We start from the raw sequence: 21,950 nt of genomic DNA, 5'->3' as shown, positions 1-21,950 counted from the left end.
TCATCATCACGGTGGCTAGGAGATGTTAACTACCTCGCCTGGTCTACAGGAGGTCGTGGCTTCGATCCCGACCCTGACGCCTGCTGCTGTATATTTGGAGTTTGCGCGTCTCTCTCTCTCGCTCTCCCCCCCCGTGGATTTTTCTCCGGGTCTCTCCGGGGTCTTCACTCTAAATGTAGAATCACCATCGCCACGCGTTTAGACTTCATAGTATTTGTCTGCTACAAATGTCCACGTGAAAAGCCACTTCGTTGAGCTATCATTTGCAGCAAGGCCGCTTCTGAAAAAGAGCTACACACTTCAGCGAGCCTTACCTGGTAAAATAACAAAAACACATTTCTAGTTTATTGTTTCAGTTTGATGATGTCCGATGGTCGAGACTAAACACGAAGTGACAGCTCCGAGACGGAGCGATTGCATCGTTCGCGTGCAGGCGCTCGGTGGATCCCAACATGGCACGGTTCGTGAAGGCGTCGGCGGATGCGGGAGGTCTTCATCGAGCAGTGGATTAACCATGGCCGCTGCTGATGATGATGATGGAGTCAGGGTCGGGATCCACCATCGCAGTCCTCCTTCCTCCCCTCCCCTCTCGTCATGCCCCTGATGGATCTGTGTCGTGTGTTGCTGGAGAGAGTGGACCTTGCCTGTGAACAACTGGCAGTTCACCAGGATCGGGGAGGAGGTTCGGTGATTCAAGCGAGACACTGAATGTCGAGACCGCTCCAGACTGTTGCTTGTGTTGAACCAGCGCCGCTGAAATCGTGCCCTCCCAGTAGGAAGGCCGTCAGGCTGATGGGATGTGCAAACGCTTGCTTATTATTTATTACGTGTAAGGGACAGATGTGGCATCGAAGTAAGTGGCAATGCCGCCTCGCTGAGCTATTTTACCGTCTGCTGATTTGTTTTATTCCATTATCGAATCACCCAACATTCGCATCGTCTCATCCGGGCCCCCTGCACCCTCCCCAAAATAAATCTCACTTGGCTTCGTCTAAACACCCACACAGCCACCACCAGCACCACCACCTCCCCTCCCCCCTTGGCGCTGCGGGGTGGTACGGTCCTTAGCTCATCCCTGCGTCCCTTTTTATAAAGATCGCGCTGCGCAAAGACCCGACTTGCCGCATCACCGCTCCCTGCCACCCGATCTCGCTCTCCGATACTCCTTCTCGATACTCCTCCCAGATCCTCTTCCCTGATTTTCCCAGATCCTTTCCAGATCATCCTTCCCAGATCTTCCTCCCAGATTCTCCCAGATTCTCTCCGATCCCATCCGCATCCTGTTCCTTTATTCTGACCCCAAACCAACAGGGACCGGAGCGACAGGCTCTATCTACTGCCAGGTAACCGGTACGCGAGGTCGGAGTGGAGCGGAGGTAGGAAGGGTTTTGGAGGGGAGGTGGGGGAGGTTTGTACGTCCGCGTGACAATGACACTCGCTATTAATCACGCGTGATATTGTGCCGCAGTGATACCATTAGTATTATTAATTGCAATCTTAACGTGTCTGCTGTTGTACTGATTGGCGTGCGCTCTTGATATTCATCCAATGATTGCATCCGCCGTCCGCGGGGGAAGAGCGGTGGCGCTGTGATTAGCACACTGCGCCTGTGCGACTGGCGCTCAGAGTTCCATCGCTGGTCACGGTTTTGACGCCAGTTGCTAAAACGTGGATGGTCTTGAATCGTTCCAGGGGGGGGGGGATAAAAACACCTCTTCACCAACTAGCACTTTACCATGGTGGTGAAGTATGGTCAACCCAGTTCCCACCCCATCATGATCCCTCGCGGCGTGGTGTTGGAGCTGGACGTCCTCGTGATATTCGGACATTCGCGAATAAAGCCGCGTGCAGGGGCAGCTCTGTGATCACGTTTGCGTAGACGGACGTTTGTACACAACGCGATGTGTGTGTGTGTGTCGGTGGGTGTGAGTTCGATTCCCGCTCACGGCCAACGCCGGTCACGATTATCTGAAGCGGTCATGGGCCTGCCCCCTGCGTCGACTCAGCCTCAAACGAGTACCTGGTGCGGTGTTTAAACATCGCCGCTGGGGAGACAAAGGCGGCCGGGCGTGGTGTTGGCCACCCACCCCTTTCGTGTGCCTTGCCGGCCTTCATAGGTGCTCGCTAACAGCACTTGTCCCAACAGTCTGTTGCAGGCTATACGGGGGACCTTTGCCTTTGTGTCAGCGTCGAGGAGCGGTGGCGCAGTGGTTACCGCACTGCGCTACCAACCCGGCGACCCGAGATCGATTCTCCGCTCATAGCCAACACCGGTGACGATTATCAGCACCGGTACAGGATCTCTCCTGGTCCACTGAGCCTGAGAAGAGTACCTGGTGCGGTGTGTCAACATCAGCACCGGGGAGACAAAGGCGGGCGGGCGGGCCTGGTGCTGCCCCCCCCCCCCCCTCGTGTGCCGTGCCGGCCTTCATAGGCGCTGCTCGCTTGCATCACTTGCCCCAGGCGACACGGGGAATCTCTGCCTCTGTTACTTTATACGATGTCACGGCACACACTGTGGGCAGCGCTGTGGGCAGCGGAGCAGGAGAGCAACACGTCTGGTTCACTGTACATCTATGCTCCCCGCATTCTATGCAACTGACTTCACACTGACCAGCGAGGTGACGTATGGTCAAATAAGGATCCGCACGGCGTGGGGAGACCCTCATCCAGCGGTGGATTCACTTCCCAGAGCTGGACGTGGACATTTACAAATGCCCCTGAGTGGCGGCAACGTTACCACGGTGCTTGTACCAGGCTAGGTGCAGGAGGTCACGGGACAGACCCAGGTGCCATGGGTAGACTGCTGTGCCAGGCTAGGTGCAGGAAGTCACGGGACAGACCCAGGTGACATGGGTTGACTGCTGTACCAGGCTAGGTGCAGGAGGTCACAGGACAGACCCAGGCGCCATGGGTTGACTGATGTGCCAGGCTAGGTGCAGGAGGTCACGGGACAGACCCAGGTGACATGGGTTGACTGCTGTGCCAGGCTAGGTGCAGGAAGTCACGGGACAGACCCAGGTGACATGGGTTGACTGCTGTGCCAGGCTAGGTGCAGGAAGTCACGGGACAGACCCAGGTGACATGGGTTGACTGCTGTACCAGGCTAGGTGCAGGAGGTCACAGGACAGACCCAGGCGCCATGGGTTGACTGATGTGCCAGGCTAGGTGCAGGAGGTCACGGGACAGACCCAGGTGACATGGGTAGACTGGTGTGCCAGACTAGGTGCAGGAGGTCACGGAACAGACCCAGGTGCCATGGGTAGACTGGTGTGCCAGGCTAGGTGCAGGAGGTCACGGGACAGACCCAGGTGCCATGGATTGACTGCTGTGCCAGGCTAGGTGCAGGAGGTCACGTGACAGACCCAGGTGACATGGGTAGACTGGTGTGCCAGGCTAGGTGCAGGAGGTCACGGGACAGACCCAGGTGCCATGGATTGACTGCTGTGCCAGGCTAGGTGCAGGAGGTCACGTGACAGACCCAGGTGACATGGGTAACCTGGTGTGCCAGGCTAGGTGCAGGAGGTTACGTGACAGACCCAGGTGACATGGGTAGACTGATGTGCCAGGCTAGGTGCAGGAGGTCACGTGACAGACCCAGGCGCCATGGGTAGACCGCTGTGCCAGGCTAGGTGCAGGATGTCACGGGACAGACCCACGTGACATGGGTCGACTGACCGAGATTACTGGCAGATGCACCAGCACCTCGCCGCGTTTTATCCGCCCCGCGCTCATGCTCGTTGTTGTGGGTGTGCGAAGGCAGACACGCGTGTACACACCACGTCGGCGAGTGGCTGAGTAAGGGTGATGGTAGCGATGCTGGGGTATTATCAATATTAATCCTCCTTCCAGATCACTCATTGCAGGGCTAATGGCACGTGCGGTAATAATTATCACAATTCGCGTCGGCGTGGCTGAGTCAGAGCGCGCTTCGGCTGTCGAGCCGAGTGTCAGGTGATGGCCCTGATTGGTTAAACGGTGCAGCTGGTGATGGTGCACCTAGCCTGGCACGAGTGCCGCGGTGCTGTCACTGCTTTGAAGTGGCGAATAGCGGCAGTTGTTTTTGATGATGATGAGAGGCAGATTGTGATGGTTCTGGTGATGATAATTATGATTTTGACTGACGTTAATGGTGTTGATGATTATGGCGTCAATAATGATGTTGGTGGTGATGATGATGATGGCGATGATGGCTATACCATTGATGATGGTGATAAAGGGGATAGTAGTTGTGATTATCACGTGGGACACAGAGCCCACGTAAGTCATCCTCATCAGCTCATCCTGTCTGCCTCTGTCTTGCCGGCCTATCTGGCTGTCTGTCTGATTTCTCGTCTCTCTGTGTGCTTCTCTGTCTGTCTCTCTGTCTGTTAGTCTGCCGTTAGTCTGCCTCTCTGTCTGTCTGCCTCTCTGTGTGCCTCTCAATCTGTCGGCCTGCCTGCCTTCCCTCCTGTCTGGTCTATCTGGTCTGTCTGTCTGCCTCTCTGTCTGTTAACATGTCTCTTCGTCTCCCTGTCAGTCTGTCTGCCTCTCTGTCTGTCAGCCTCTCTGTCTGTCAGCCTCTCTGTCTGTCTGCCTGCCGGCCCCCCCCCCTGTTTTGTCTATGTGGTATGTCTGCCTGTCTGTCTCTCTGTCTAGTCTCAATGTCTGACAGCCGAGCTATCAGTCTGCCTGTCTTCCTGTCTGCAATGCCGGAATGTCGGTCTGACTGCCTGTTCATCAACCTGTCTGTCTCACTGCCCGTACTGCCTGTCCGCCCGTGCATCAGTCAGTCAAAGATCCAGAGAGTCTGTGAGTGAGTGAGTCAATCTGTGAGTGAGTAAGTGAGTCAGTCTGTGAGTGAGTGATGGAATCAGTCTGTGAGTGAGTGAGTCAGTCTGTGAGTGAGTGAGTGAGTGAATCTGTCTATGAGTGAGTGAGTGGATCAGTCTGTGAGTGAGTGAGTCAGTCTGTGAATGAGTGAGTGAGGAGTCAGTATGTGAGTGAGTGAGTCAGTCTGTGAGTGAGTCAGTCTGGGAGTGAGTGAGTGAGGAGTCAGTCTGTGAGTGAGTGAGTGAGGAGTCAGTCTGTGAGTGAGTGCGTGAGTGAGTCAGTCTGTGATTGAGTGAGTCAGTCTGTGAGTGAGTGAGGAGTCAGTCTGTGAGTGAGTGAGTCAGTCTGTGAGTGAGTGAGGTGTCAGTCTGTGATGGAATGAGTGAGTGAGTCAGTCTGTGACTGAGTGAGTCAGTCAGTCTGTGAGTGAGTGAGGAGTCAGTCTGTGAGTGAGTGAGTGAGTCAGTGAGTGAGTGAGTCAGTCTGTGAGTGAGTGAGTCAAACTGTGAGTGAGTGAGTCAATCTGTGAGTGAGTGAGTGAGTCAATCTGTGAGTGAGTGAGTGAGTCAGTCTGTGAGTAAGTGAGTCAGTCTGTGAGTGACTGAGTGAGGAGTCAGTCTGTGAGTGAGTGAGTCTGTGAGTGAGTGAGTCAGTCTGTGAGTGAGTGAGTCAATCTGTGAGTGAGTGAGTGAGTCAGTCTGTGAGTGAGTGAGTCAGTCTGTGAGTGAGTCAGTCTGTCAGGCTGTGAGTGAGTGAGTCAGTCTGTGAGTGAGTGAGTCAGTCTGTGAGTGAGTGAGTCAGTCTGTGAGTGAGTGAGTCAGTCAGTCTGTGAGTGAGTGAGTCAGTCTCTGAGTGAGTCAGTCTGTGAGTGAGTGAGTCAGTCTGTGAGTGAGTGAGTCAGTCTGTGAGTGAGTGAGTGAGTCAGTCTGTGAGTGAGTGAGTCAGTCTGTGAGTTAGTGAGTGAGTCTGTCTGTGAGTGAGTCAGTCAGTCTGTGAGTGAGCAAGTGAGTCAGTCTGTGAGTGAGTGAGTCAGTCTGTGAGCGAGGGAGTGAGTCAGTCTGTGAGTCAGTGAGTGAGTCAGTCTGTGAGTGAGTGAGTCTGTGAGTGAGTGAGTGAGTGAGTGAGGAGTCAGTCTGTGAGTGAGTGAGTCAGTCTATGAGTGAGTAATTGAGTCTGTGTGTGAGTGAGCGAGGAGTCTGAGAATGAGTGAGTGAGTCAGTCTGTGAGTGAGTCAGTCTGTGAGTGAGTGAGTAAGTCTGTGAGTGAGTGAGTCAGTCTGTGTGTGAGTGAGCGAGGAGGCTGAGAATGAGTGGGTGAGTCAGTCTGTGAGTTAGTGAGTGAGTCAGTCTGTGAGTGAGTAAGTCTGTGAATGAGTGAGTGAGTCTGTGAGTGAGTGAGTCAGTCAGTCTGTGAGTGAGTGAGTGAGTGAGTCAGTCAGTCTGTGAGTGAGTGAGTGAGTCACTCTGTAAGTGAGTGAGTGAGTCACTCTGTAAGTGAGTGAGTGAGTCAGTCTGTGAGTGAGTGAGTCAGTCTGTGAGTGAGTCAGTCTGTGAGTGAGTAATTGAGTCTGTGTGTGAGTGAGCGAGGAGGCTGAGAATGAGTGGGTGAGTCAGTCTGTGAGTGAGTGAGTGAGTCTGTGAGTGAGTGAGTGAGTGAGTCAGTCAGTCTGTGAGTGAGTGAGTGAGTGAGTGAGTCAGTCTGTGAGTGAGTGAGTCAATCTGTAAGTGAGTGAGTGAGTCACTCTGTAAGTGAGTGAGTGAGTCAGTCTGTGAGTGAGTGAGTGAGTCAGTCTGTGAGTGAGTGAGTGAGTCACTCTGTAAGTGAGTGAATCAGTCTGTGAGTGAGTCAGTCTGTGAGTGAGTAATTGAGTCTGTGAGTGAGTGAGTCAGTCTGTGAGTGAGTGAGGAGTCAGTCTGTGAGTGAGTAATTGAGTATGTGTGTGAGTGAGCGAGGAGTCTGTGAGTGAGTGAGTGAGGAGTATGAGAATGAGTGAGTGAATGAGTGAGTCAGTCTGTGAGTGAGTGAGTCAGTCTGTGAGTTAGTGAGTCAGTCTGTGAGTGAGTGAGTTAGTCTGTGAGTGAGTGAGTCAGTCTGTGAGTGAGTGAGTCACTCTGTAAGTGAGTGAGTTAGTCTGTGAGTGAGTCAGTCTGTGAGTGAGTAATTGAGTCTGCAAGTGAGTGAGTCAGTCTGTGAGTGAGTGAGGAGTCAGTCTGTGAGTGAGTGAGGTGTCAATCTGTGAGTAAGTGAGTGAGTCTGTGTGTGAGTGAGTGAGCGAGGAGTCAGTCTGTGTGTGAGTAATTGAGTCAGTCTGTGAGTGACTGAGTCAGTCTGTGAGTGAGTGAGTCACTCTGTAAGTGAGTGAGTGAGTCAGTCTGTGAGTGAGTAATTGAGTCTGTGAGTGAGTCAGTCTGTGAGTGAGTCAGTCTGTGAGTGAGTGAGGAGTCAGTCTGTGAGTGAGTAATTGAGTCTGTGTGTGAGTGAGTCAGTCAGTCTGTGAGTGAGTAATTGAGTCTGTGAGTGAGTCAGTCTGTGAGTGAGTGAGTCAGTCTGTGAGTGAGTGAGGAGTCAGTCTGTGAGTGAGTGAGGTGTCAGTCTGTGAGTGAGTGAGGTGTCAGTCTGTGAGTGAGTGAGTGAGTGAGCGAGCGAGCGAGGAGTCAGTCTGTGACTGAGTAATTGAGTCAGTCTGTGAGTGAGTGAGTCAGTCTGTGAGTGAGTGAGTCACTCTGTAAGTGAGTGAGTGAGGAGTCAGTCTGTGAGTGAGTAATTGAGTCTGTGTGTGAGTGAGTCAGTCAGTCTGTGAGTGAGTAATTGAGTCTGTGAGTGAGTGAGTCAGTCTGTGAGTGAGTGAGTCAGTCTGTGAGTGAGTGAGGAGTCAGTCTGTGATTGAGTGAGGTGTCAGTCTGTGAGTGAGTGAGGTGTCAGTCTGTGACTGAGTGAGTGAGTGAGCGAGGAGTCAGTCTGTGAGTGAGTAATTGAGTCAGTCTGTGAGTGAGTGAGTCAGTCTGTGAGTGAGTGAGTCAGTCTGTGAGTGAATGAGTCAGTCTGTGAGTGAGTGAGTCAGTCTGTGAGTGAGTGAGTCAGTCTGTGAGCGAGTGAGTGAGTCAGTCTGTGAGCGAATTAGTCAGTCAGTCTGTGAGTGAGTCAGTCAGTCTGTGAGTGAGTGAGTCTGTGAGTGAGTGAGTTAGGAGTCAGTCTGTGAGTGAGTGAGTCAGTCTATGAGTGAGTAATTGAGTCTGTGTGTGAGTGAGCGAGGAGTCTGACAATGAGTGAGTGAGTCAGTCTGTGAGTGAGTCAGTCTGTGAGTGAGTGAGTAAATCTGTGAGTGAGTGAGTCTGTGAGTGAGTGAGTGAGTCAGTCAGTCTGTGAGTGAGTGAGTCAGTCCGTCTGTGAGTGAGTGAGTCACTCTGTAAGTGAGTGAGTGAGTGAGTCAGTGAGTGTGTGAGTGAATCAGTCTGTGAGTGAGTGAGTCAGTCTGTAATTGAGTGAGTGAGTCACTCTGTAAGTGAGTGAATCAGTCTGTGAGTGAGTCAGTCTGTGAGTAAGTAATTGAGTCTGTGAGTGAGTGAGTCAGTCTGTGAGTGAGTGAGGAGTCAGTCTGTGAGTGAGTAATTGAGTCTGTGTGTGAGTGAGTGAGCGAGGAGTATGAGAATGAGTGAGTGAATCAGTCTGTGAGTGAGTGAGTCAGTCTGTGAGTGAGTGAGTGAGTGAGTGAGTCAGTCAGTCTGTGAGTGAGTGAGTCACTCTGTAAGTGAGTGAGTGAGTCAGTCTGTGAGTGAGTCAGTCTGTGAGTGAGTAATTGAGTCTGCGAGTGAGTCAGTCTGTGAGTGAGTAATTGAGTCAGTCCGTGAGTGAGTGAGTGAGTCAGTCTGTGAGTGAGTGAGCGAGTCACTCTGTAAGTGAGTGAGTGAGTCAGTATGTGAGTGAGTAATTGAGTCTGTGAGTGCGTGAGTCAGTCTGTGAGTGAGTGAGTCAGTCTGTGAGTGAGTGAGGAGTCAGTCTGTGAGTGAGTAATTGAGTCTGTGTGTGAGTGAGTCAGTCAGTCTGTGAGTGAGAAATTGAGTCTGTGAGTGAGTGAGTCAGTCTGTGAGTGAGTGAGTCAGTCTGTGAGTGAGTGAGGAGTCAGTCTGTGAGTGAGGTGTCAGTCTGTGAGTGAGTGAGTGAGGTGTCAGTCTGTGAGTGAGTGAGTGAGCGAGGAGTCAGTCTGTGAGTGAGTAATTGAGTCAGTCTGTGAGCGAGTGAGTCAGTCTGTGAGTGAGTGAGTCACTCTGTAAGTGAGTGAGGAGTCAGTCTGTGAGTGAGTGAGTCAGTCTGTGAGTGAGTGAGGAGTCAGTCTGTGAGTGAGGTGTCAGTCTGTGAGTGAGTGAGTGAGTGAGGTGTCAGTCTGTGAGCGAGTGAGTCAGTCTGTGAATGAGTGAGTGAGTCACTCTGTAAGTGAGTGAGGAGTCAGTCTGTGAGTGAGTGAGTCAGTCTGTGAGTGAGTGAGGAGTCAGTCTGTGAGTGAGGTGTCAGTCTGTGAGTGAGTGAGTGAGGTGTCAGTCTGTGAGTGAGTGAGTGAGCGAGGAGTCAGTCTGTGAGTGAGTAATTGAGTCAGTCTGTGAGCGAGTGAGTCAGTCTGTGAGTGAGTGAGTGAGTCACTCTGTAAGTGAGTGAGGAGTCAGTCTGTGAGTGAGTGAGTCAGTCTGTGAGTGAGTGAGTGAGCGAGGATTCGGTGTGCCGGGCTGTCAGCGGTGACAGAGCTCGGGTTGGCGATGCCCTCTCCGTAGACGGCGCTACGCAGAGGTCGCGGTGACCTCTGCAGGGCGCCGCTGCGCCAGCTTCCTCGCGCGGGGAGAGCCGCGTGGGGGAGTGGTGGTGATGGTGGTGATGGTGGTGATGGTGGTGATGGTGGTGATGGTGATGTTGGTGGTGATGGTGGTGATGGTGGTGATGGTGATGGCGGTGGTGATGGTGGTGATGGTGGTGGTGGTGGTGATGGTGGTGGTGGTGATGGTGGTGATGGTGGTGATGGTGGTGATGGTGGTGGTGATGGTGGTGGCGGTGGTGATGGTGGTGGTGATGGTGGTGATGGTGGTGGTGGTGGTGATGGTGATGGTGGTGATGGTGGTGATGGTAGTGGTGATGGTGGTGGTGATCGTGGTGATGGTGGTGATGGTGGTGGTGGTGATGGTGATGGTGGTGATGGTGATGGTGGTGATGGTGGTAATGGTGGTGATGATGGTGATGGTGGTGATGGAGGTGGTGGTGATGATGACGATGGTGGATTGCTGATGGATTGGTGATGGTGGTGGATTTGTAGTGATATAATGGTGATGGTGGTGATGGTAGATTGGCGGTGATGATAGCGATGATGTTGGTGATGGTGGATTATTTGTGGTGATGGTGATGATCGTAATGGTGGTGCATTGGTAGTCATAATATTGTGATTAGTGTTGATATGATAGTGATCATGGTGGTGATGGTGGTGGATAGTGGTGATGATAATGCTGATGGTGGTGGATTTGTGGTGACGATAGTGGTGATGATCGTGGTGATGGTGGATTGGTGGTTATGGTGGTGGTGAACATAGTGGTGATAATGATGATGGTGGTGGTGATGATGGTGGATTGGTGGTGATGATAGTGGTGATGATAGTGGTGATGATAATGATGGTGGATTGGTGGTGATGATAGTGGTGATGGTGGTGGTGATAATGATGGTGGATTGGTGGTGATGGTGGTGGTGATGATGATGGTGAATTGGTGGTTATGATAGTTGTTACGCGCATCCGCTACTCAAAAGGGTCAATACCACCATCATCACAATCACCACCATCATCATAATCACCACCATCATCATAATCACCACCATCATCATAATCACCACCATCATCATAATCACCACCATCATCATAATCACCACCATCATCATAATCACCACCATCATCATAATCACCACCATCATCATAATCACCACCATCATCATAATCACCACCATCATCATAATCACCACCATCATCATAATCACCACCATCATCATAATCACCACCATCATCATAATCACCACCATCATCATAATCACCACCATCATCATAATCACCACCATCATCGTAATCACCACCATCATCGTAATCACCACCATCATCGTAATCACCACCATCATCGTAATCACCACCATCATCGTAATCACCACCATCATCGTAATCACCACCATCATCGTAATCACCACAATCATCGTAATCACCACCATCATCATAATCACCACCATCATCATAATCACCACCATCATCATAATCACCACCATCATCATAATCACCACCATCATCATAATCACCACCATCATCATAATCACCACCATCATCATAATCACCACCATCATCGTAATCACCACCATCATCGTAATCACCACCATCATCGTAATCACCACCATCATCGTAATCACCACCATCATCGTAATCACCACCATCATCGTAATCACCACAATCATCGTAATCACCACCATCATCATAATCACCACCATCATCATAATCACCACCATCATCATAATCACCACCATCATCATAATCACCACCATCATCATAATCACCACCATCATCATAATCACCACCATCATCATAATCACCACCATCATCATAATCACCACCATCATCATAATCACCACCATCATCATAATCACCACCATCATCATAATCACCACCATCATCATAATCACCACCATCATCATAATCACCACCATCATCATAGTCACCACCATCATCATAGTCACCACCATCATCATAATCACCACCATCATCATAATCACCACCATCATCATAATCACCACCATCATCATAATCACCACCATCATCATAATCACCACCATCATCATAATCACCACCATCATCATAATCACCACCATCATCATAATCACCACCATCATCATAATCACCACCATCACCACAATTCTTGGTACATGACTATGCTATCAGTGTCAGCATCATCAGCAATAGCCATCATCAATCCACTGCTGGATGAAGGCGTCAGCAATTGCATGTCTGTGTATCCGTGTAACCGTGTGTCTGTATTTTTCTTATCCACGTGTTTGTGTATCCGTGAGAGTTGGACAAGTTCGATTGAATACTTCAACGATATATATCCTCAATGGGATATTTCATTGGGATACTGCATATTTATGGACTATTTAATTGGGATGTGATCGGATGCTTCAATAGGATATTTCATTGGTATATATCTAATAGGATATTTAATGGGATATTTCGATGGGATAATGTTTTTGGATGTTTCAATTGAATCTAGTAATATTATATTTCTACGGGATCTTTCTAAGAGCATATCAGTGTGATGTTTGTGTGGAATATGAAAAAAACAGATGGGGTATTCAAATTGGTTGAATAAGGGATATTTAATTAGAAAGTTCAATGGGATATTTTTGTTTTTATTATATATGTCTATGGGATATTTCATGGGATAAGTATTGGCATATTTAATGGGATATTAGAATGGAATACATCTACGTAATATTTCATGGATATTGCAATTGGATATTTAAATAGATATTTACGAGGGTGTTAATGGAATATGTCAATGGGATTTTTATTTTCTTGGTATATTCAATGGGATATTTCAATGGGCTATATCGATCGGCTATTTCAATGTGATATTTAACACGACATTTAATGGGATATCCGAATGGCATATATGACTGCTGTATGGGACATATTTGACTAGGAATCAATGGCGTAAATGGAATCTCACCTCGTCCGGCTCGGGTCCTAGGGGAGGGAGCATTGCCGACATCAGGGAGGAGTGTTGATCAGAGGTGTGGAGGAGGACGAGGTAGAGGAGGGAGAGTCATCTTCTTCCAGCTGATGCAGACGACATCAGGGAGGAGTGTTGATCAGAGGTGTGGAGGAGGACGAGGTAGAGGAGGGAGAGTCATCTTCTTCCGTCGTACGGCTGATGCAGATGCAGAGCAACAACTGCAGGTTCACGTGCAGGTGGTTATCAAGGCACACAACCGCGTCAGAAGCAGCTGTGAAGTCCCCTTCGTATTTGTGGATCTGCCATTGCGTCGTTAAGCGTCGCACTACGGTCTGTTCTGGATGAAACACAGTCGCACGCTGGAGCGTTTTAATTTTCAATTTGTGCATCAGATACCGACATCTACCGCCCTGGTTTGTGCAGTGGGTGTGGTTTATGGTGGACCATGAGCTTCGTGGAAGATCGAACCCAGTGATCTTCTGCGTTGGGTCTTCACAAGGTGGTGTTTGTTTGTGAGTTCTTTTGAACTCCATTCAGCTCCCCACGCTTCATCGGGTTGAACTCACATTGATGAAGGTTCAGCGCGTGGGTCTAAAGCGCTTGGCGTGACTTCAAGCGATGCCGAGGGTCGTTATTGAGGTCCCGGTGAATGGGAAGGCGACTGCTTCCCTCGATGTTCAGGACTTCCCGGAGGATCGCAGCGTTGTGGCGGATGGGTGGGACAGAGATTTGGTGACAGCACGGGCAGCCAGGGTGTTGGGGTCGACTCAATGGTTCCAGTATGACAAAAACAAGAACAGGTTGAACCCTTTCTGGCAATAGCACAGGAGGTGTTAAGACGTTCCAACACCAAATAAAAAAACCTTTTGCAAGGAATCGTGTCTGCATTCATCACACACGGTGCTTGTGGTCATCAATGCAGTCACTTGGTTCCTTGCAAAAGGTTTCTATTCGGTGTTTGAACATCTTGACACCTCCTGTTCTATTTGCCAGAACGGGTAACACATGTTCTTGTTTTTGTCATACTTTGATACTGGCAAAAGGTCCTATTTCGAGGGCTCTGGTGACACACCACATTGCAGTGTTCAGTTGGACATCAACAAGTGGAGTGGTGACTGCTTCTGGTCCAGCACTCGGCTACAGAGTCCACGAGAGCCAGCGTTGATGTCCGCAGCACTGAGGGTGCTGATGCCTCCCCAGCTTGTGGTTGGAGGAGGCGAGAAGGAGACAGTGCCAGGTTGAGGAGGAATGTGGAGAAAAGAGGTGAATATGACGAGGTGAGGAAAAGATGGAGGTGGGGCCAACGTGATGATGAGGTGAGGAGAAGGAATATTTGAGGAGGTGGAGGAGAGGCTAAGAAAGGGTGAGGACAAGGGGGTTCTGGAGGTGAAGCGTTGGGGATGTGAGGAGGTGGTGGTGAGGATGAGGTGAGGAGGTGGTGGTGAGGATGAGGTGTTTTTGGGTCGAGTGCTCTGGAGGAGACGTTCTGAGTAACGCAGCTCGCGTCTTTGCACATCGCACGATGCAGATGGTCATCATCAACATCATCACCATCACTCCACCCTCGTCATCTTCAACATCATCACCATTACTATCACCCTCATCATCACCACCACCCTCATCATCAATACCACCCTCGTCATCATCAACATCATCACCATCAATACCACCCTCATCATCATCAACATCATCACCATCACTACCACCCTCATCATCATCAACATCATCACCATCAATACCACCCTCATCATCATCAACATTATCACCATTACTACCACCCTCGTCATCATCAACATTATCACCATCAATACCACCCTCATCATCATCAAAATCATCACCACTCACATTTTCATCACTACCACCGTCATCAACATCTTCATCACCACCACCATCCTCATCAACACTCTCCTCATCACTACCACCACCCTCATCATCACTACCACCATCGTCATCATCACCACCACCCTCATCATCGCTACCACCCTCATCATCACCACCATCAACATTATCACCACCTTCATCGTCACCACCCTCATCATCACTACGACCATCATCATCACTACAGCCCTCATTATCACTACCATCATCATAAACATGGTCATCAACATCACTGCCAGCATCATCACTACCACCCTCATCATCAACATCGTCATCAGGACCACTACTATCATCGTCGTCATCATCATCATCATCACTACTACCCTCGTCATTAACATCCTCATCATGATCACTACCATCATTATCACTACCACCATCATCACCATCATCATGCTGGTGCATGACTATACTGAGAGTCAGCATCATCATCAGTAGCAGCCATCATCAATCCACTGTTGGATGAAAACCATCCCAATGTGTGTCCGTGTGTTATTATATATGTGTGTCCGTATGTCCGTGTGTCCGTATGTCTGTGTGTCTGAGTATCCATGTGTCCTCACGTCCGTGTATAAGTGTGTCTGTGTCCGTATGTTCATATGTCCGTGTGTCCGTATGTCCATGTATCTGTAATGTAGTAACTCCACGGGAGACGACTTCACGGGTAACACACTCTTTATTTTATCAAACTTGGTTACAGGTGACTAACACCTACTTTGTATCTCGGGTGACAAACACCCACTTCGCTACTTGGCGACTAACGCCCACTGAGTTACTCGGATGACCAACATCCACTTAGTACTCGGGTGACAAACACCCACTTAGCTACTTAGCGACTAACGCCCACTGAGTTACTCGGATGACCAACATCCACTTAGTACTCGGGTGACAAACACCCACTTAGCTACTTGGCGACTAACGCCCACTGAGCTACTCGGATGACCAACATCCTCTTAGCCACTTGGCGACTAACGCCACTGAGCTACTCGGATGACCAACATCCACTTAGTACTCGGGTGACAAACACCCACTTAGCTACTTGGCGACTAACGTCCACTGAGCTACTCGGATGACCAACATCCACTTAGCTACTCGGCGACTAACGCCACTGAGCTACTCGGATGACCAACATCCACTTAGCTACTCGGCGACTAACGCCACTGAGCTACTCGGCTTCACTAGGTCTTCAGCTCCGTCTTCGGGTCTTCAACTGGGTAACTCTCCCCGAGTGCTCTCGCGCGTCCCCCTTTATACCCCACCTGCGGACGTCGCTGCGAGCACCCACTTATTCGACCAATCGCCGGGTGCTGGCTACGATCCTCTTTTCCCACATCTCATCGTGCCTCACCACTCACTCCGCGCCGCCTCGTCATCTGTCACTCCCGGCGCGCGCGTCCACACCACGCCCACAACGCGTGCCCAACCCCGCACCCCGCGCCGCCCCGTGATCCATCACTGTCACAGTCGGCGCACGTCAATACCACCACTACATCACCCCCTACCACATAGCTCGCAGCCGCCCCGGCTGCTACAAAAATTACAAACCCTCCCTGTGTGCCCCGTAACACAACACAACAACAAGAACAACAACTAAGCTAACAACACAACACGACGCGAACACCACCATCCGCAACCCTCAACCAATGCCACCGCGACAACAGAACAATATATACAAACCGGCGAGTGACAATAGCAATGTGTATACAAAAAAAATAAATGGAAAATTTTTTTTTTCTTTCGACTCGTGCAGTGTCCCCTTTTCTTCCGAGCGTCCCTACAACGGGACATTATCCCGGCAGAGGGGAACACCGGGCGAGCTCGGTGTAGAGCACAAAAAAAACCCGTCCTCATGAAAATTGTTGAGACCTAGCCCGAGTCCGCCTTGCCGGTCCGTCGTACGGCACCAGACGCGGACATCGGCCAGGCATCGAGGACTCGTGCGTGCCCCGGGGTTCAGGCTCTCGATGGTCAGCAGCCGTCAAGCCCGAGGCACCGGGTTTTGTTGGGATGACTTGTGGCCCTGGTCGTCGTCCCGACGTGGTCCTGCGGTGCGCGGACGCGGGGCCCGGCACCCGGCTGCGACGTGACCCCGAAGGCCGCAGTTGTAGCAGACGACGGACGTCGTAGGTTTCGGTTGCTCCAGCTTGCGGGGCGAACGTGTGGGCGAACGACCTCCCGTTCTCCACTCCCCCGGACACGGTGCAGCGAAGGCCCGCTCCTGCACCGCAGCTGGCTGAGGTTCGGCGATCGTGGCGGCCAGTGCCGCATTCCCCGGCCATTTGCAGACGACCCCCGGCTTGCGTTTGAGGACCTCGTACGCGTGAATGCTCGTGGCGATCGCCAGGGAGCAGATCTCCATCTCGTCTGCCACGTTGATGGGGACCCCCAACTCGTGGGCCAACACCAGCAGCTGCTCCGTCACCATGGCGTCCTTCCCCTCCTTATCCATGCGGGGAAAAGCCGCGTCCGCCAAGGCGAGCAGTGCCGTGCGGTAGGCTAGCGTCGTTTCCCCAGCCACCTTCCGCCGATCGTAGAACTGGTGGCGGCACGTGGAGGGCGGCCCGAACACCTTCGCCATCAGGTGTAGTGCGGCCTGGAGCGTAGAGCGGGACGACCTTGCAGCAGATGTGAAGGCTGCAAGCGCGTCGTCGTCAAGCATCGCTGGCAACGCACGCAGGGCAGTGGTGTCGGACCACCCCGACATCTCCTGATGAGCGAGGAACCTTCGTTGGAAGGCTCCCCAGTCGCCCCCATCCGCCTTGAACGCCGACAGCGCGGGCAATCTTTGCTGGAGGACCCGATCGTCGTCGACGTCGGAGAGATTTTCCCGCGCTCCGCTGGAGTTGTGTAAAATGTCGGCTCGGTTGTCAGGCGCAAAATGGAGGGCTCCGGCGCGCGCCGATGACGTGGGCTGCGCTGCGCGGAGGTGTCCGGCCACGTGGCGTTCGTCTTTCCCGCCAATCGGTGGCGGCCCCCCAAAAACGGCGGCAACTTCCAGGCTTTTGGCGCGAAGCGCCCTTTGGCGGGAATCCTCCACCGTCGCTTCCTCCACGACCCCCGCAGCCGTTTTTCCGCTCGCCGGAACGGAGATGTCGGCCAAGACAGCGGCGGCGGCGAGTAGCAACTCCACCAAGCGGGCGTGCGCGTCCTGGAGGCCGGTGTCGGAGGCAAGCGGAGCGTCGGCCATCACCGCGAAGTGCTGCATCGGCGGCAACTCCTCGTCCTCTACTCCCGAGGTCGGTGTCCCCGGTACGCAGTCGTCATCCCGACCTCGCTCGTGGGTACGGGTAGTCTTCCTTGTGTCCATACTTCTTGAAGACAGGTTTACTTCTGACGCCAGTTGTAATGTAGTAACTCCACGGGAGACGACTTCACGGGTAACACACTCTTTATTTTATCAAACTTGGTTACAGGTGACTAACACCTACTTTGTATCTCGGGTGACAAACACCCACTTCGCTACTTGGCGACTAACGCCCACTGAGTTACTCGGATGACCAACATCCACTTAGTACTCGGGTGACAAACACCCACTTAGCTACTTAGCGACTAACGCCCACTGAGTTACTCGGATGACCAACATCCACTTAGTACTCGGGTGACAAACACCCACTTAGCTACTTGGCGACTAACGCCCACTGAGCTACTCGGATGACCAACATCCTCTTAGCCACTTGGCGACTAACGCCACTGAGCTACTCGGATGACCAACATCCACTTAGTACTCGGGTGACAAACACCCACTTAGCTACTTGGCGACTAACGTCCACTGAGCTACTCGGATGACCAACATCCACTTAGCTACTCGGCGACTAACGCCACTGAGCTACTCGGATGACCAACATCCACTTAGCTACTCGGCGACTAACGCCACTGAGCTACTCGGCTTCACTAGGTCTTCAGCTCCGTCTTCGGGTCTTCAACTGGGTAACTCTCCCCGAGTGCTCTCGCGCGTCCCCCTTTATACCCCACCTGCGGACGTCGCTGCGAGCACCCACTTATTCGACCAATCGCCGGGTGCTGGCTACGATCCTCTTTTCCCACATCTCATCGTGCCTCACCACTCACTCCGCGCCGCCTCGTCATCTGTCACTCCCGGCGCGCGCGTCCACACCACGCCCACAACGCGTGCCCAACCCCGCACCCCGCGCCGCCCCGTGATCCATCACTGTCACAGTCGGCGCACGTCAATACCACCACTACATATCCGTATGTCCGTGTGTCTGTGTATCCCTGTGTCCGTATGTCGGTTAATCAGTGGGGAGCGGTAGCGCGCTGCGCTATGAACCCGGCGAACAGAGTTCGATTCCCGCTCACGGCAACAATTATCTGAACCGGTCCTGGGTCTCCCCCAGGTCGACTCAGCCTCAAATGAGTACCTGGTGCGGTGCGGTAAAACATCACCACTCGGGAGACAAAGGCGGTCGGGCGTGGTTTTGGCAACCCACCCCCTCGTGTGCCGTGCTGGCCTTCATAGGTACTCGCTAGCAGCACTTGGCCCAACAGTCTGTTCAGACTATACGGGAGTTCTTTGTCTTTGTGTCCGTGTGGACGGAGGTGGCCAGTAAGTGGTTTACTCGACGGGACACTGCAATGCAGCTCCGCTCGTCGTCATCATCATAGGAATTAGTATCATCATCATTATTTTCAGCAGCATCACCACCCTGTTCATCTCCAAAAGCAGCGTCGTCGTCGTGGTCTGTCACATCACGTGACCAACATCATCATGAGCAGCACCATCTGGAGATGCGATATTCATGTTTTTATTTTACTCTGTCGACTGTGGCAGAGTCCCATAGCACCTGACTGCAGGAATTCATATTCTAGAATAAAAGAATAACAATAAAAGAATAAAAATAAGTGAATACATTTTTTTAAATTGTTCATATAGAAAAAATTATAACAAAATAATAAAAATAAAGTGAACAAAACAAATATTTGTTATTCTTTTTTAATTCACTTTAATAAAGTGATTTTTTATTTATTCACTTTATTTTCATTATTTTATTATAATTGTTTCTATCTACGTGACTTTACCGAAAGAACCATGAATATAAGTTATATTGAGTGATTTGGGCGGACGAGCGGATGTGGGAAGGAGGACTACTGAGGGATGCTGTTAACAGTTAACCCGACTGATTCAGAGCAAGACCCTTGCTGCTGTGGTTGTTATTGTTGTGGTTGTTATTGTTGTGGTTGTTGCTGTTGTTGCTGTTGTGATGCTGCTGCGGCGTGACAACGAAATATATTCTTGCATGCAATTGGTGACGTTACGGGAAATGGCGCTTTGTACTACGTTATCTGAAGGAGGGCCATTGCTCGAAACGTCACCGATTATATGGGCCGATAATGCCGTAATACATAGGGGACCGCGGAGCTTGGGCAGTTGGTAGTGCTGGCTACTCACCGCGTGGCTGCTGCCTTCCACGCTCATCTGTGGTTCCTCTTCTCCTGACATGCGTGTGTGCACGTGTGTGGGTGTGCGCGCGTGTGTGCGTGTGTGTGTGTGTGCGTGTGTGCGTGCGTGTATGTGTGTGTGCACGTGTGTATGTAGCTGTTTTTGTATGTGTGAGTGCTTGTGTGCGCGTGTGTATGTATGTGTATATGTATGTATGTATGTGTGCGCGTGTGTATGTGTTTGTGCGCGTGTGTATGTATGTGTATATGTGCGTGCGTGTGTATTTATGTGTGTGTATGTATGTGTGCGTGTGTGCGCGTGTACGCGTGTGTATGTATGTGTGTGTGTATGTATGTGTGCTTGTGTACGCGTGTGTATGTATGTGTGTATGTATGTGTGTATGTGTGCGCGTGAGTGTGGTAGTGGGGGCCGTAGTGTAGTGGTAAGCGCGCTGCGCTACGGCCACCAACACCCAGTGACGATTATCTGAATCGGTCCTGGGCCTCCCCTAGGTCGACTCAGCCTCAAATTAGTATCTGATGCGGTGTATAGACATCGTCACTGGGGAGACAAAGGTGGCCGGGCGTGGTGCTGGCCACCCAACCCCTCACACGTTGTCCGTGCCGGCCTTCGTAGGTGCCGCTCGCTAACAGCACTTGTCCCCAACGGTCTGTTACAGGCGATGCTGCTTTGTCTTTGTGTGCGTGGTTGCGTCGGGTGGCGCAGGGCAGAAGACCCTGCAGCACAGCAGCGATGAGTTGGACACCGTGGTGCTGATCAACCCCTCGGAAGAGGCGGTCGGAACCGAGGTGAGCAGGAGAGTGGAGAGAGACGAGCCGTGGTGTTGACTCACGTGGCTGTCAGTAACCCAGCACTGCTGTGGAGGCAGCGCCCAGGGGTTGCTGGATCACCACACACCACCTGTGCGGTGATCTACCAACCCTCCTGGCGGTGCCATACCCTGGCACGGGGATAGAGCGTTGCCCCCTCGCGCAATGCGTGGGTTTTCTGCGGGTGCTCCAGTTTCCTAAAGATACAAATCTCAACGTAGCAGCAGCAGCAGAACCCTCCTGAAAAAGTGTCACAAGGCTCAGAGTGGCTCTCCTGGATAAACTGTTCACGGGTCTCCATCATCAAGGAGCATTGGTGAGTATTCTGGGAGTGGTTGTGAGTTTTGTGTGGGGAGCGGTCGCACAGCGGTTAGTGTACCCGAGTTCGATGTCCCGCTTCAAGGCCTCCACCAGTGACGATTCTCTGAACCGGTACTGGATCTGCCCTAGGTCGTCTTAGCCTCAATTGAATACCTGGTACAATGCGTTAAAACATTGCCAACTGGGGAGACAAAGGCAGCCGGGCGTGGTGCTGGCCGCCCACCCCACTCAGTGCCGGGTCGGTCTTCATAGGTGATGCGACTCCCTAGCAGCTATATGGGTGATCTTTGTCTTTGTAAGGTGCATGTGCAGTGAGTGTGGGCATTGAACACGCTGGTGTTGGTGTGTGTCCTCCTGCACCGCTGCCTTCCATGCACCCCCCCCTTCATCCCCCTCCCCAACACTGCACCCCGCCCCCCCCCCAGGTGCGCACTCTCCTCCGGGGTCCGGCGCACCACAAGCTGCTCGTGGTGTCCGGCCAGAGCCTGGAGCCCACGGGCGACATCGCCCTGCAGCAGGGCTACGTGTCGTGCCAGGGCCTCGCCAGCATCCTCACCGAGCCCGAGGTGAGCTCACCGCTCCGTACCGGATGGGGGGCACAACCGGTAGCGTAACGAGCGTGGGGCAGGCAGGAGGTGCCTTTCCTCTACACCCCCCCCCCCCCCCCACCAAAGCTACGAGTTTGGGCCCCCTTAACAACCACAATGATAGATGTTTTCAAAAGTTTAGTATTAGAAGTAATACCGTTTTTTTACCGTAAAGAAACGTAATTGACTTTAGTGAAAGAACATTGGACGTGGAACTCCGTTTCTGGGATTTTTGTTTAATTGGATACGTGTCAATTGTTTTTCAAAAAGGTACTAGGGAGCTGTAAGTGGCCGCATGTTGCGAAGACGCAGCGCCCCTACAGCGTTAAATGTTCGATACCGTGAGCGTAATGACGATGTGATTAGGCACGAGGAGGCCGCGATTTTTTAT

General features: G+C 51.7%; 1 protein-coding gene across 1 annotated transcript in view; it reads left to right on the top strand.

Annotated features, from left to right (window-relative positions):
* Positions 1-21,950, top strand: part of LOC144722143 (microtubule-associated protein 1S-like) — a 42,028-nt gene that overhangs the window by 18,868 nt on the left and 1,210 nt on the right. The window contains exons 4-5 of the mRNA XM_078600317.1: positions 20,548-20,630; positions 21,398-21,538. Of these exons, the coding sequence (XP_078456443.1) occupies positions 20,548-20,630; positions 21,398-21,538 (224 nt within the window). The remainder of the gene's footprint in view (positions 1-20,547; positions 20,631-21,397; positions 21,539-21,950) is intronic.

The sequence above is a fragment of the Lampetra planeri genome, chromosome 13, assembly GCF_965212315.1.
Source record: "Lampetra planeri chromosome 13, kcLamPlan1.2.h2, whole genome shotgun sequence".
Classification (NCBI taxonomy): Eukaryota; Metazoa; Chordata; class Hyperoartia; order Petromyzontiformes; family Petromyzontidae; genus Lampetra; species Lampetra planeri.
This window is presented reverse-complemented; position numbering and strand designations above follow the sequence as displayed.